The sequence below is a fragment of the Lissotriton vulgaris genome, chromosome 3_2 (assembly GCF_964263255.1).
Source record: "Lissotriton vulgaris chromosome 3_2, aLisVul1.2, whole genome shotgun sequence".
Lineage (NCBI taxonomy): Eukaryota > Metazoa > Chordata > Amphibia > Caudata > Salamandridae > Lissotriton > Lissotriton vulgaris.
In genome coordinates this window covers 10,578,152-10,590,689 of record NC_141690.1, presented here as the reverse complement: position 1 = coordinate 10,590,689, position 12,538 = coordinate 10,578,152, and the positions used below count along the sequence as shown (strand labels likewise).

The 12,538-nt window shown below is 43.4% G+C and overlaps 1 protein-coding gene across 1 annotated transcript in view; it reads left to right on the top strand.

Annotated features, from left to right (window-relative positions):
- LIAS (lipoic acid synthetase) overlaps window positions 1-12,538 on the top strand; it is a 193,946-nt gene that overhangs the window by 122,544 nt on the left and 58,864 nt on the right. The window contains exon 8 of the mRNA XM_086963967.1: window positions 6,324-6,469. Within this exon, the coding sequence (XP_086820093.1) occupies window positions 6,324-6,469 (146 nt within the window). The remainder of the gene's footprint in view (window positions 1-6,323; window positions 6,470-12,538) is intronic.

The following is a 12,538-nucleotide window of genomic DNA, read 5'->3' as shown; positions in this document are numbered from 1 at the left end:
AAAGGAGCGGGGCTAGAAGACACCCTTGCTTTAGTCCATTCTCCGTTTGGATTCTTTTTGTGAGTCCCTTTTCTCCCCCCATCTGGACTTGGCACCAGGTAGTGGTATGGAGGTTTATTATTGCTTGCAGCAGTTGTTCTTGAATTCCAAGCCTCCTAAGTTTTTTCCATAGGGTAGATCTATCAACCCGATCAAATGCCGTTGAGTAATCAATGAATGCGGCATAGACTACCTGGGTTTTTTGAGTAATGTATTTGTCGAAGATAACCTGAATTACTGCTATGTTATCTGTTACCGAGTGCTTAGGCCTAAAGCCTGCTTGACACATGGGTATCAGTCCTGACGAAAAGGCCCATTCTTTCAGGCGATCTAGCACCTCTGCCGCGAACACTTTGCCTACTGCATCCATAAGTGCGATCTGTCGGTAATTTCCAGCTTGGGTTTTACTTCCCTTTTTATGAATAGGGATAATTATGCTTCCCTGCCAAGAATTTGGAATTTGTCCACTCTCAAAGATGTAATTAAAGAGAGGGCATAATAGTTTGCTCCATTCTTTCGGTGCAACTTGTAGCGCCTTAATCGGGATTTCATCTGGTCCAGAGGCGCCTGTAGGTCTTGCTTTGCGTATATTATGTTCCACCGAAATGGCAGTAGTTCGTATTAGAGAACTCTCAGCATTTTCATGTTTCATATCTTTACTGCTTACTTCAGGTTTTATTGGGTTTGCTTTGTAAAGATCTGAGAGATATAATTCCCAGTCATTCGGGGGAACCGGGATGGATTGTAGGTTTTTCTTTGTACCAGTTATTTTCGCGATTAAGGACCAGTATTTACGTTGGTTGTATTTGCTCGCAGCAATCTGAATATCTACCCAATTTCGATCCTCTATAGCTCTTTTTTCCTTTTGGTTCTCCCGCCTCAGTTGGTTCTTCAATCTATTTATTTCCTTCTTTACGCTTACTGAAAAATTCATGTATTGGGCACGAATAAGTTTATTTAATTGTTTTTTGACTTCTGAATTCTTGTGGGAATATGCATTTTTTCCTTCCTTCTTTTTAGTACTGCCTTTAGCATCCAACGATATCATACTTTGGATAAGTTTCTTAAAATCCTTAATTATAAGTTCAAAGTTTTCTATAGGATTTTCAGAGAATCTCAGTTCCAGAAGCTTAGAATGATCAATCTTTGTCATGATTTTATCAATGAACGTGGAATTCCAGTAGATGCGTCTCCGCTCTCTTTCAATTAATACAGTACTTTCGTAGTAAATCATATGGCTAGGTTGGGAAGTTTTGGGTATCCAATCCGCTGTTAATTGCATAATTACATGATCACTCTCCAGACAAGATTGATTAGATAAAAACAGAGCAGTATCAAACAGATCCATACTGCTTATAATGTAATCTATGATGGATGGAGACCCATTGCCTCGCCTAGTAAACTTTGCAGGAATATCTCCCTCAATTGCTCCATTCAAAATTAGTCCATTAAGATTAGTTATTGCCGATAATAACAATCCACCTCTTTTATCGGTTGATATACCATCGGGGAATTGTGGGATTATTATATCCTGACCTTCTTCTGCATATAAATTTGCCCAACTATTAATTTCAGAGTCGGAAATTTTACTGTTGAAATCCCCCACAATTAGAAAGGATGAGTCAGTATAGATCTCCATAATGTACATAATCGTTTCTATTATATCCAAAAAAGTAGTGTCGTTTTCTTTCCCAGGGGGAGCGTAGACATTGAAAAGTAGGATTGCCTGTGGTGGAGCAGTGCTATGTTTTTTTGCAAAAATTTGAATGCACTGCAAAATGTTAGATTATGAGGTTTTTTTTCCTGATCCCACAGATAATCTTCCCTTAGCAATATGGCTAACCCTCCTTTGGCATGACCTCGATTAGTAGATAGTGCTAGTTTTTCATATACGAAGTACCCTTTAAGATTGAAAGATACAGTATCCCATGTTTCCTGTAGAAGCAATATGTCTGGGAGATTTCTCATGACCAAGGACAGTTTGTTAGTAGTTCTGCCTGCAATGTTCCACGATGTAATCCTTAGTCCCGTGCTAAACAGAATGTTGTCTGAAGTTAGAAATTTTGTTGCTGTTTAGAGTCTCAGAGACCCAAGCCCAGGACTCGGTAGTCGTCTGCTCTTCAGGTTTCTTGTCAACTTTGTACCAAACTGCCCTATGACCTTTATTCACCAGTATTTTTAGATTTGAGATGTCTCGATCTTCAGTCATGTTGTTTGTTCGTTGGTATTTGTTTACTAGAGAGTTGGTGATAGCCTGTATTTGAGCATTGTACCCATTGGGGATATTAAAGTCCTTTAGTTCTTCGACTTCCATTACATCGTAACCGTGTTTATGTAATATCTCTTTCTCCTTCAATATTATACCTGGGAGGACTGTTGACCAAAAGGTAACCGTTGTCAATTTATTATTCTGTTTCTTAGGAAAAGACACAAGATGGATTTCATTACTAGACATTGTATCTAAAGCCCTTATGTGTCGTAATAAGTTTAAAATCCTTCCTCTATTGAGTGGTACTGAATCGATTGGAAAAAGTTCCTCGATTTGAAGAGTTTTGGAAGAGGGCCCTTCCCCCTTTTTATAGTAGCTATTGTTTTCTTCTATAAAGATGTTTTTACTTTGCTCTAATTGCTCGGAATATTTTGTAGGGATATATTCTTTTACTGTCGGGTCTAGCTGAGGCTCCATCTTTTCATAGTTGTTATTGGTTGTGCCTTTTTCATCATTTTGAAACTCTGTTTTAATATCGCATAGTTTTTCTTCAGTTTTATAAGAAGTTACAGATTTTTGGAATTTTAGTTTACGATTTTTCCGTTTTTGGATCCTTCTCAGTGGCTTTCTTCTCCTTTTTGACCCAGCTGCAGTGTTCTTTTCCTGGCTCTTATTGGTTGGTGTTTCTTCTTTTCCTTCACTCAAATCGTTACTGATATTTATTCTTGATTCCTGCATTTCAGGAGCGTTAGTGTTAGTGGACCTATTCGTTCCCAGAGTTTTTGAAAATAATGGAAAGTGTTTTATTTTCTGTTGATGTTTTTCTTTAAATAAGTTTTTCAGAGAATATATCACTGAATCATTTGATTTAACAATTTGTTTTTCTTGTATTTGAATATCTACGGTTTGAGTACTCTGGTCACACGTTTTTTCCTCCTGAATTTTTTTGTGATCCTTTAGTGTTCTTTGTTGTTCAGGGTTGGTTTTGTCTGCTACGTGGAAATCTTTTTTCTTTTTTTCTTCTACCAAATGCCTTAAAATGCCTATTTGGACATCTAATGTTTGATCAGAGTTTTCAAGGATATTACCAAGAAATGAAAGAACAGATTCCAGTATCACTTGTAGGGAGAATAAAGCTTTAGATATTGGAAGAGCATTATCAGCAGTGTTATTGTTATTTTTAAGATCAAAGGAAACAAAAGAGGGATCAAGCGAAGCGATGGGTAAAGAGGTTTTTGACTGAATATTGTCAGTTGTTCCAAGATCCTTATTCTCTATTGCAATAATTTGTTTGCTGATGTTAGTATCGTCAAATAGAGTTACACTCCCTCTGTTTTTTATAGGTGTTACAGTTTTCAGATTGATCGGTTCATGATATGACAGAAGAAAGTCTTTCGGAGTACTTGATAATTTGTTACTTAGGTCTAATTCTAGACATTCCTCTTTAGATTGTGGGCTGCGTTTCGTTGGGGTAAATTTTGTTATGAGATTCTTATTCTCCCCGGCAGAGTCTGTTACGTTGAGTTTAATATCCTGACTTAGCGATTGTATTTCTTGGTTCTCTTTAGGCAAGAGTGCCGAGAAATAAGCAGTAATAGCTGGTGTATGGGTTAAACGACCTTGTTTAATGGCTTTATCGGTGGTATTTCGTACTGCATTTTCAGTTCCCATTCTTTTCATGTAGACTGTCCGAGATCTCAATTTCTTGAAGCCCATTTGTGCTCCGGTTGTCGTCAAGGATGATGAATCCCTTATATCGTCTCGAGTATCTTTGGGAATTATAGTGATAGGAAGAAGCTTTAAAGAAGCTTAAATGTTCCCACTATACTCACAATAGACAGTTGTGAATAATTACCGGTATGAAAAGCTGAGAGAGAACCAGGGACCTGATATGATGTTCGTAAGTATAATGGCCCGTCCCGTCCTCAGCCGTCCACGGACGGCCACAGACGGCCCGCCCTTTGCCCGGGCTTCGCCCCGTGCTCCGACCCGCGCGCGTCCCGCGATGCGCGTGATGGATGGGAGTGATGTAGTTTTCCCGGGAGGAGAGGGCGTGGCTCTGGGAGGGGGCGCGGCACTCGCGGGAAGAGGACCAGCTGTAGGTGGAGAATGCTGGTCCTCGCAGTCCCGGGGCCGGCGCCTCGCTCTCCTCTGCGGCCACGGAAGGATCAAGGTCTTTGGGGCAATACTTTCAGCTGCAGCAGCGTCACACGATGCAAGCTACTCCTGTAGCGTTATTAAACGCGGTGAGCACTTCTTTTGGATCACGAGCGGCTCCCGCGAAGCGGGGGCCGCGAGTAGTTGTACACTTCCAGCAGGGCGTGGCTCTGGGAGGGGGCGCGGCACTCGCGGGAAGAGGACCAGCTGTAGGTGGAGAATGCTGGTCCTCGCAGTCCCGGGGCCGGCGCCTCGCTCTCCTCTGCGGCCACGGAAGGATCAAGGTCTTTGGGGCAATACTTTCAGCTGCAGCAGCGTCACACGATGCAAGCTACTCCTGTAGCGTTATTAAACGCGGTGAGCACTTCTTTTGGATCACGAGCGGCTCCCGCGAAGCGGGGGCCGCGAGTAGTTGTACACTTCCAGCAGGGCGTGGCTCTGGGAGGGGGCGCGGCACTCGCCGGAAGAGGACCAGCTGTAGGTGGAGAATGCTGGTCCTCGCAGTCCCGGGGCCGGCGCCTCGCTCTCCTCTGCGGCCACGGAAGGATCAAGGTCTTTGGGGCAATACTTTCAGCTGCAGCAGCGTCACACGATGCAAGCTACTCCTGTAGCGTTATTAAACGCGGTGAGCACTTCTTTTGGATCACGAGGTGATTCTCTGCACAACTGCAGTCAGGACACCATATGTCCGCAGACTTAGAAGTTCAATCAAGAACAATAACAGGCAAAAAACTTTTTTCCTTCCTTCTGTACACCGAAGATCTGGAGCAACATTCTCAAAGACATCAGGACAGCCCTAACATTACTCCAGTGTAGGAAAAAGTTGAAGACTTACCTCCTTTAAAGAATACTACATCACAGTGCATGAACAGTCTACAAATCAGCTACCTCTCCTATCATTCATTGACTTTATGCTTGCTAAAATGCAAACATACCTGCTTTTTGAAGAGGTTCTTTCTATAGACACACTTGCATACATCCAAACATACATTTCTTTAAACAGCATTATAAAAAGATTTAACAAAAATAGTTATTTACAAATTGTCTTTCTGAAAGAAAAGTTATATATAGTTTGTAAAAGCGCACTTGTCTGCCTCGCATGGGCGGAACAATTCAATACTTATGATCTCAGTAAAAAGTCTGCAGAAGAACTAGGATTGCAGGTAAGCAACCTTTCCGTACACTTCAGGTGGTGATGGCATGCCAGTACCCTTCTATCTCAGAGACATTGTGGTAACATTATGTATTGTGCATTAATTGGCAAGGCCTGTAGCACAAGCTTGTAGACCCAGAGCCCCTTGTAGATTAGTCACTAGACAGCTGTAAAGTAACAACTTTGATGGGAACTTATGTAATGTCTGTAGCCAGGGTAATTATTAAACAAAAAGAAGAGAGAAAACCATTGATGTGAACAGTGATGCTAGAAATTTTTATTGAGCATGTGAATTATTAACAAAAGTTACTGACTTTGCATCCACTTTTATGATTACAAAGAATTTCAAACTTAGGAAAAGTGAAGTCAACTTGAACATTTGTCTGCTATTGTGTAATTGTTAAATTGTGTTTGATTTAATTGTTTGATTTATAACACCTTTCAGATTTGTCCCTTGCTTGAGTTTTAGGCACTCAAAAGCATGGTGCACCATGGTATAATTTTCCAGTTTCTTGCCTCTTGTCTGACATGCACATATGTGGTGGGCATAGTGGTCTTGGAAGAGCTACAGAGCAGTTAAAATAGTATTCCTTTGAAAGGGGTCAAAAGGTCCAAATATATTTTGAAGTCTCAAGTCATATATTCAGTGAGGGGAATTTAGTAAGTTCCATATATACGACAAATACCTGCCATATCATATGTACCATTTACTTTAATTTACCTGAAATAGTGTCTAACTTCTTTATAACATCCATTGTTTTATAGGCATGTTCGTGATCCGCGTGCTAATTTTGATCAGTCTCTTAGAGTATTAAAGCATGCCAAGACTGTACAGCCAGACGTCATTACCAAGACGTCCATCATGCTGGGTTTAGGGGAGAGAGACGAACAAGTGTACACAACAATGACCGGTTAGTCAACCTCAAGCACTTCTTTGTTGTTGAATACATGTGATTTCTCTGGAAACTCCAATGTCAAATTTGTTTGAATACTATTAATTTGAATGTTATTTATTACTAATCAGTAAAGGAGCCCTAGTCATATTAACCATACTTCAGTTTGGGTCTAAGACTTAAGGGACTCCAGTTGTCTCAATTGGATCCCAGTAACCCTGTATAACCCTGCACTCCCGAACCGGTTCTCACGTTAACAAATGAACTGTAATTGAGATGCACTGTCATTGGCATATGCCCCCAGATGAATCCAACCCTTCCACTATCTATGTGCATCTTCATTCGGTGTCCTCTGCTGTTGCACTGGAAGCTCCAACCGCTGTGCTACAGTTCATGAGTGAAAAACAGCAATAGCACATCATGCTGGGGGTGTCAGTAGCCAAAACAATGTGGAATAGGATGCTATGGATTCCCTACTCCTAAAATAGCCCCTGCTTCCAAAGCTAATATTGCAACGCTGTATGGGGATAAATCTAAGTCACTGGTTTTTACTTGAGCCACAAATCCAGTCCCATCGTATTTTTCCAACTGTGCCTCTCTAGGGAGTAGGCAGGCAAATGCACATTATACTTGGCCTGTTCCAATACGTCCAGCTCAGTCCACACCACTAGGACAGGCCTTCAATGAAGTGCAGCTAGAGCCCGTGGCACAGTGAACACAGTATTCATGTCTGGGCTTTCCATTCAGACATAGCACATCACACTCGGACAAACGAAAACGCGATGGGTGTAATGGTTGAATTGACCTCAGCCACTGGCAATTAGGCAGGCCACATTCCAGTTCATCATTTTTTGTTGTTGTCCTCTCCCTGGCACTTTATATATTGTTTTAGCTGCTGCGTAATTTCCCAGATCTACCACTTCTAGGCTTCAATGGCCTGTGACAGCAGTGGGTGTGGTCTATCCTGGTTTATCTAGTGTGCTAGTATATTGTTCTCCAGTGCTTGTGCAGGTATCTGTGCAATAGAGGGATTATGCCTGATTATGAATCGTCTGATCCGGTCAGGTTCACACTACTTTGCTGTACCTGTGTTCAATGTGTGCAGTATTGCAGAAGAGCTGGGGTGGGTTTTGGGAGTTGGTACACTAGAACTGATGTTGGCCATGGATACACAGCTACAATGCTACTGCGGAACTGTTCATGTGAGGTTGCAACAGATGATGAATGTCTGTAAACACTGAACAGTCTGGGGATAAGGGAAGAGATTCTCTTCAAGGGTGTAATCTGTACTTGGTGACACCAGTAAACCAAACCGGTTATGCTCATGTTGTAGTGTGCCATTCATGTGGGGGTGCAGGTTGATGAGTCATGGCAGCCTGCCAGCTGTCACTAAAAAGGGTTCTCAAAAGTAAATAAATGAGCTTGGGTCATTAACAACCCCTAACACCATTCTTGGAGCATTCTCACTAGGAAGAGGGAAAGCAGATAATCCAGGCTCACAAGTGGAAAAATGGCAATCCGCTGACTGTCAATTTCCGCAGTATTGTTTCAAGAGTAAGAGTCATTCCTTAATTAAAAGTATTCAGCTTGTCTTCAGCGATAACTGTATTGAAAGCTTGAGTGGCAAAATTTCCTTAATACCAGTGGCAATCCCATATCTCTCACAGACTAGCCGTCATACACTATGGAAAGCACTCTCAAACCCGTACGCACTCACACACCAGAGTAGCAGTCACATTACCAGAAGCACTCCTCACATGCTAGTAGTGACACACTATAAATGGCATTCGTACTCCACAAAAGAGTACTAGTCTGATACCTCCAGCAGTACTCTCAAACCCCTTTTCGACTAGCAGTCACATAGTATTAGAATCACTTGCACGCTGCTCCCAAACAAGCATATGAGCCATCAGGCCTGGTTGATAATTGAATTGGTGGAGTGGGAGCTCATAGAGCTAAGCTTGGCTTTCTAAACTAGAGAAGAGACCCTTGACAAAGGACCAGGGGTGTGACGCCTTTAACTAGAATTTAATGTGGCCTACACAGACACCTGAGGGGTCCCCCTACAAACTGCCCCATCATGGTTCCTGCTCTTGTGGGAAGTCAAGGAAACTTTGCCAACTATATTTTCTCTAAACCATACTACCAAACCTCAAGCAAGATAACTAGTACCTCTGTGCTCTTAGAGCCGTACTTTGAAATATTTCATACTCTGTTCTCTGTCAGAATTTCAAAAAGGCAGGATATAATGTTAATGGCCCCACATTTCCATGACCTACTCTTGTGGAAAAATATCAGTGTGGATTCCTATATCGCTTCAGGGGGGTTCCATTCTTCCTCATCAGATCGCCCAGACAAAGAGATCAGACCTATACACTCTTAGAGAAAATGTGTGCCAAACAGCGAGTGCATCACCTTGGGTGGTATTTTCTGCAGTCTACCAGCAACTGCTTTGTCTTGGGACCCTCTTAATCCACCCCAGTCAGTAACTACCTGGGAATTTGACTACTTTGATTTTGAATATTTTTCAGCTCTGCTGAAAAGTGCATGCATGGCCCCATTCCAATACAGGAAGTGTAGGTGATTGGAGTCTGTGAGTGCCTGCCCATGTAAGACAGTGGACTGGAAAACGTGCAGCCTGAAAGAGCCTTTTAGGCAGTTTACCAGTGCATTCCTGCATAGATCATGGAGCGCTTACAACACTGGCTCATTTTCTTGAAAATCATATGCAATTGAAAGTTATTTTTAGTCTGAAGCTGATTGCTAGTTCAGGGCAGAGAGTATTTGAATTTGAACAATGACTGTTCACATTCACACATGGTCCATCCTGAACTAATAGTTAGCTTCTGACTAAAACATTTTCAAAATGCTTATTTATATTAATCTATTAGAGACCTCTTCCCAAGCGTCAGACTGGATCCGAAAGATTTTCCTTCAAACATACCCCCGAGTGGCGGTAGATGTCATCGGTCGGCTCCACATGGTGTCATCGGCCTCGTCTGCGCCTATAAATTACGTCCGCCTCACTTATATAGTTGCCATCTCTGCATGCTGACCCCAGTTCATTTCTCTGCACGCCAGTTAGTGCTGACCCAGAAAAGATACCCCACTGTCACTTTTTGGCAGACTTTTTTAGACGTTTTGCTGAATTGTTTCACAAGGAATTTTTCCTCCTGGTGTGTTGAGGTGGTGTCTTCGAGGAAGGCAGCTTTTTAACGGTGTGGCGCTTGTCATCGCACCATGTCAGTTACAGACCCAATCTTATGTAATTGTGGTGTCTCGAGCGCGACCACGACTCAGTCGTGCTTGGACTGTCAGGTCATGTTTCCGAAGGTTATGAGGCAGTGGTCCTGGAAGCTGCTAGTGTCCCTGAAGGCGACACCGCCTGCAGATCTTGGTTCCGATTGAGAGGGAGATCGTGAAATCGCTCCAGGAGCCCAAAGTCACCTTTCTCCCACTCCAGGTAATCAGGAAACTCAGGGAAGAAGTATAAGAAGCATGCTACAAGACCAGAGTTTCCTTACTCAATACCTCACCCTGAGAGCTTGCTAGTCCAAGCCTTCCCATGACATGTTCCCTGCTGCACCTCCAGGCAGGAAATTCAACAGGGTGGATCGCTTGGGGAAGAAAATGATTTCTTCCACAAGCCTTGCATTGTGGTCCGGAAGCTTATTGGGCCGCTACTCCCACACTCTGTGGGACAGGGTTACACAAGTGCTGCCACAGGTCCCGGAGGAGGCCCGGGCCATTATCGCCCAAGTAGTGAAAGAAGGGAGAGATGTAGCAAAGTTTCCCATCAGTCTGGTTTGGATACAACCGGCTCGCTGGGCAGAGCGGTTTAGACTTGGTGGCACTTCAACTCCACACTGGTGTAGAACATCTGGCTTTTTAGGGGATGTCTAGGCTTCCCTCATGGGCATGCCCTTTGATGTGAGCTGTTTCTTTGGAGACAAGGCCGACTCATCGCAGGAGCGCTTTAAGGACTCCTAGGCTAAGGCCAAGTCCTTGGGCCTCTCAGCCTCCCCAGTCAACCTCAATCTGCCTATCGCCTCTTTCTTGGCTACGGAAGGGGTCTTAACTTGAGCCAACCCTACGCCAGCTGCCGCCCCACACCACCTTCCAAGGCAGTGTGGGGGCAAGGTTGTGGTTCATACCGACTCCGTGGGTCGGGTGGCCAGAGATCATCCACAGCCACTACTCCCCTACAGCCTCTAAGTCCTCCTAATCTTACCCTGCGATATTATGGGTGCCCAGTTGATGGCAGAATAAACCATCATCTCCACCACTGGCAGTCTATAACATCGTACAGATGGGTTTTACAAATTATTCAAAAAGGCTACTCCCTTCCCTTCAAATCCTCCCATCCCCCATTGCCTCCGTCTCAAATTCAGCTGATAGAGGATCATTTGTCCTTGCTCTACGAGGAAGTCACAGCTCTCTTGGCCAAGGGAGCCGTAGAGAGATCCATTGTTCGGAGTAGGCAGTGGTTGCTATTCCCACTACTTTCTGATTCCCAAAAAGAAGAAAGGGCTTCCTCCTATATGGGATCTCGGATACCTCAACCTCTTCCTCAGAAAGAGGAAGTTCTAGATGCTCACTTTGGCTAAGATAATGTCTGCCCTGGGCCCAGGAGACTGCACAATAGCGTTGGACATGCAAGATGCTATTTCCATATTCCCGTCCTGCCTGCCCATCGGTGTACCTGCGGTTTACGGTCAGCCACAAGCATTTTCAGTTCAACGTGCTTCCCTTTGGCCTTATCGGCTCCCGTCGGGTGTTTACCAAGGTGATGGCAGAGGTGGATAGATCATATGCGAAGATAAGGGGTGCCAGTCTTCCCCTTTATTGAGGACTGGCTTCTGAAATCGGGATCACCCCAGGCTGTCGTCTCCAGACTATGGTGAACCTTATGCATTCTCTGGGGTTTACTATCAATATGTCAAAGTCACACCTGACTCCCTCTCAGACGCTCCCTTTCATCGTATCTGTTCTGGGCGCAGTGCAATTTTGGACATATCCTCCAGAGCAGTGAGTCCAGGATATTCAGGCTATGATACCAATGTTTCAGCATCTATCCTGGACTACGACATCCTGCTGGTAACGCATGGAAGTGGCAAATACAGTCTCTGCAGTGGGACCTGTTGTTTTAGTGGACGCAGAATCAGGGGAATCTCTCGGACATGGTCCAGAAACCTAGGAGGGAACTGAAAACGACTTGCAGTGGTGGCTAATGAACCGTGATTTTAATAAAGGCAGAACTCTCCCCCTTCCCCAACCAGACCTCACAGTCATGACAGATGTGTCACTCCTGGGAGGGAGCGGCTATCTGATAGACTTGGAGATCTAATTAATTAGTTGTGCAGTCATGCACCCTAAAAATGTAAAACATCAATCATAATGATACATGCGACCAGCTGACAGTCTCAATGATAACCAGTAATTTTACCGGAAAGTACAGCAACCGTTTTCACAATTTTCCCACATAAAAAATTGTTTGAGTGTTGCACTTCCTGCCACTCCGAGAATTGTACTTACAAAACTGTTCAGTCAGGCAGCCAGCTGGCTGCTAAGAGTCCGTGCTGGAGGATGCAGGCCTGTGATTGATGCTCATGGTTTCTTGAACTGCATGACTAATTAATTGATAACTATAGTACTCTATGTTCACTCGACTCCTATTGCCATGCATTGGCACATTAACATGATCTTGCAAAAGGTCCCAATAAGAATTATTTATTTCATCCCCGCGCATCTCCCTCTCCATTTGGTTACCAGGAGTGAGCTCCTCCCTCTAAAGGCAATTTTTAAAAACAAAAAATCATTTACAAAAATTCCATATGCAGACCTCACTGCTGAAGAGTATTGTTTCTGACATAACCAATTAATGTTTTGTATTAACTAATTGTTATATTTTTAATTTGTTACATCATCTATGATTATAATACCTTCATCTGCTTCATCCCAAATATTTTCATGGGGAAAAATGGAAGTGCTTCCAAGGCTGAGCTTACATCCCCCGAACCGGCAAAAAAGGACATTTCCTGTCAAATCAGGTGTAGTCTTAGATGAAAAATGGCATACTATTGTTTT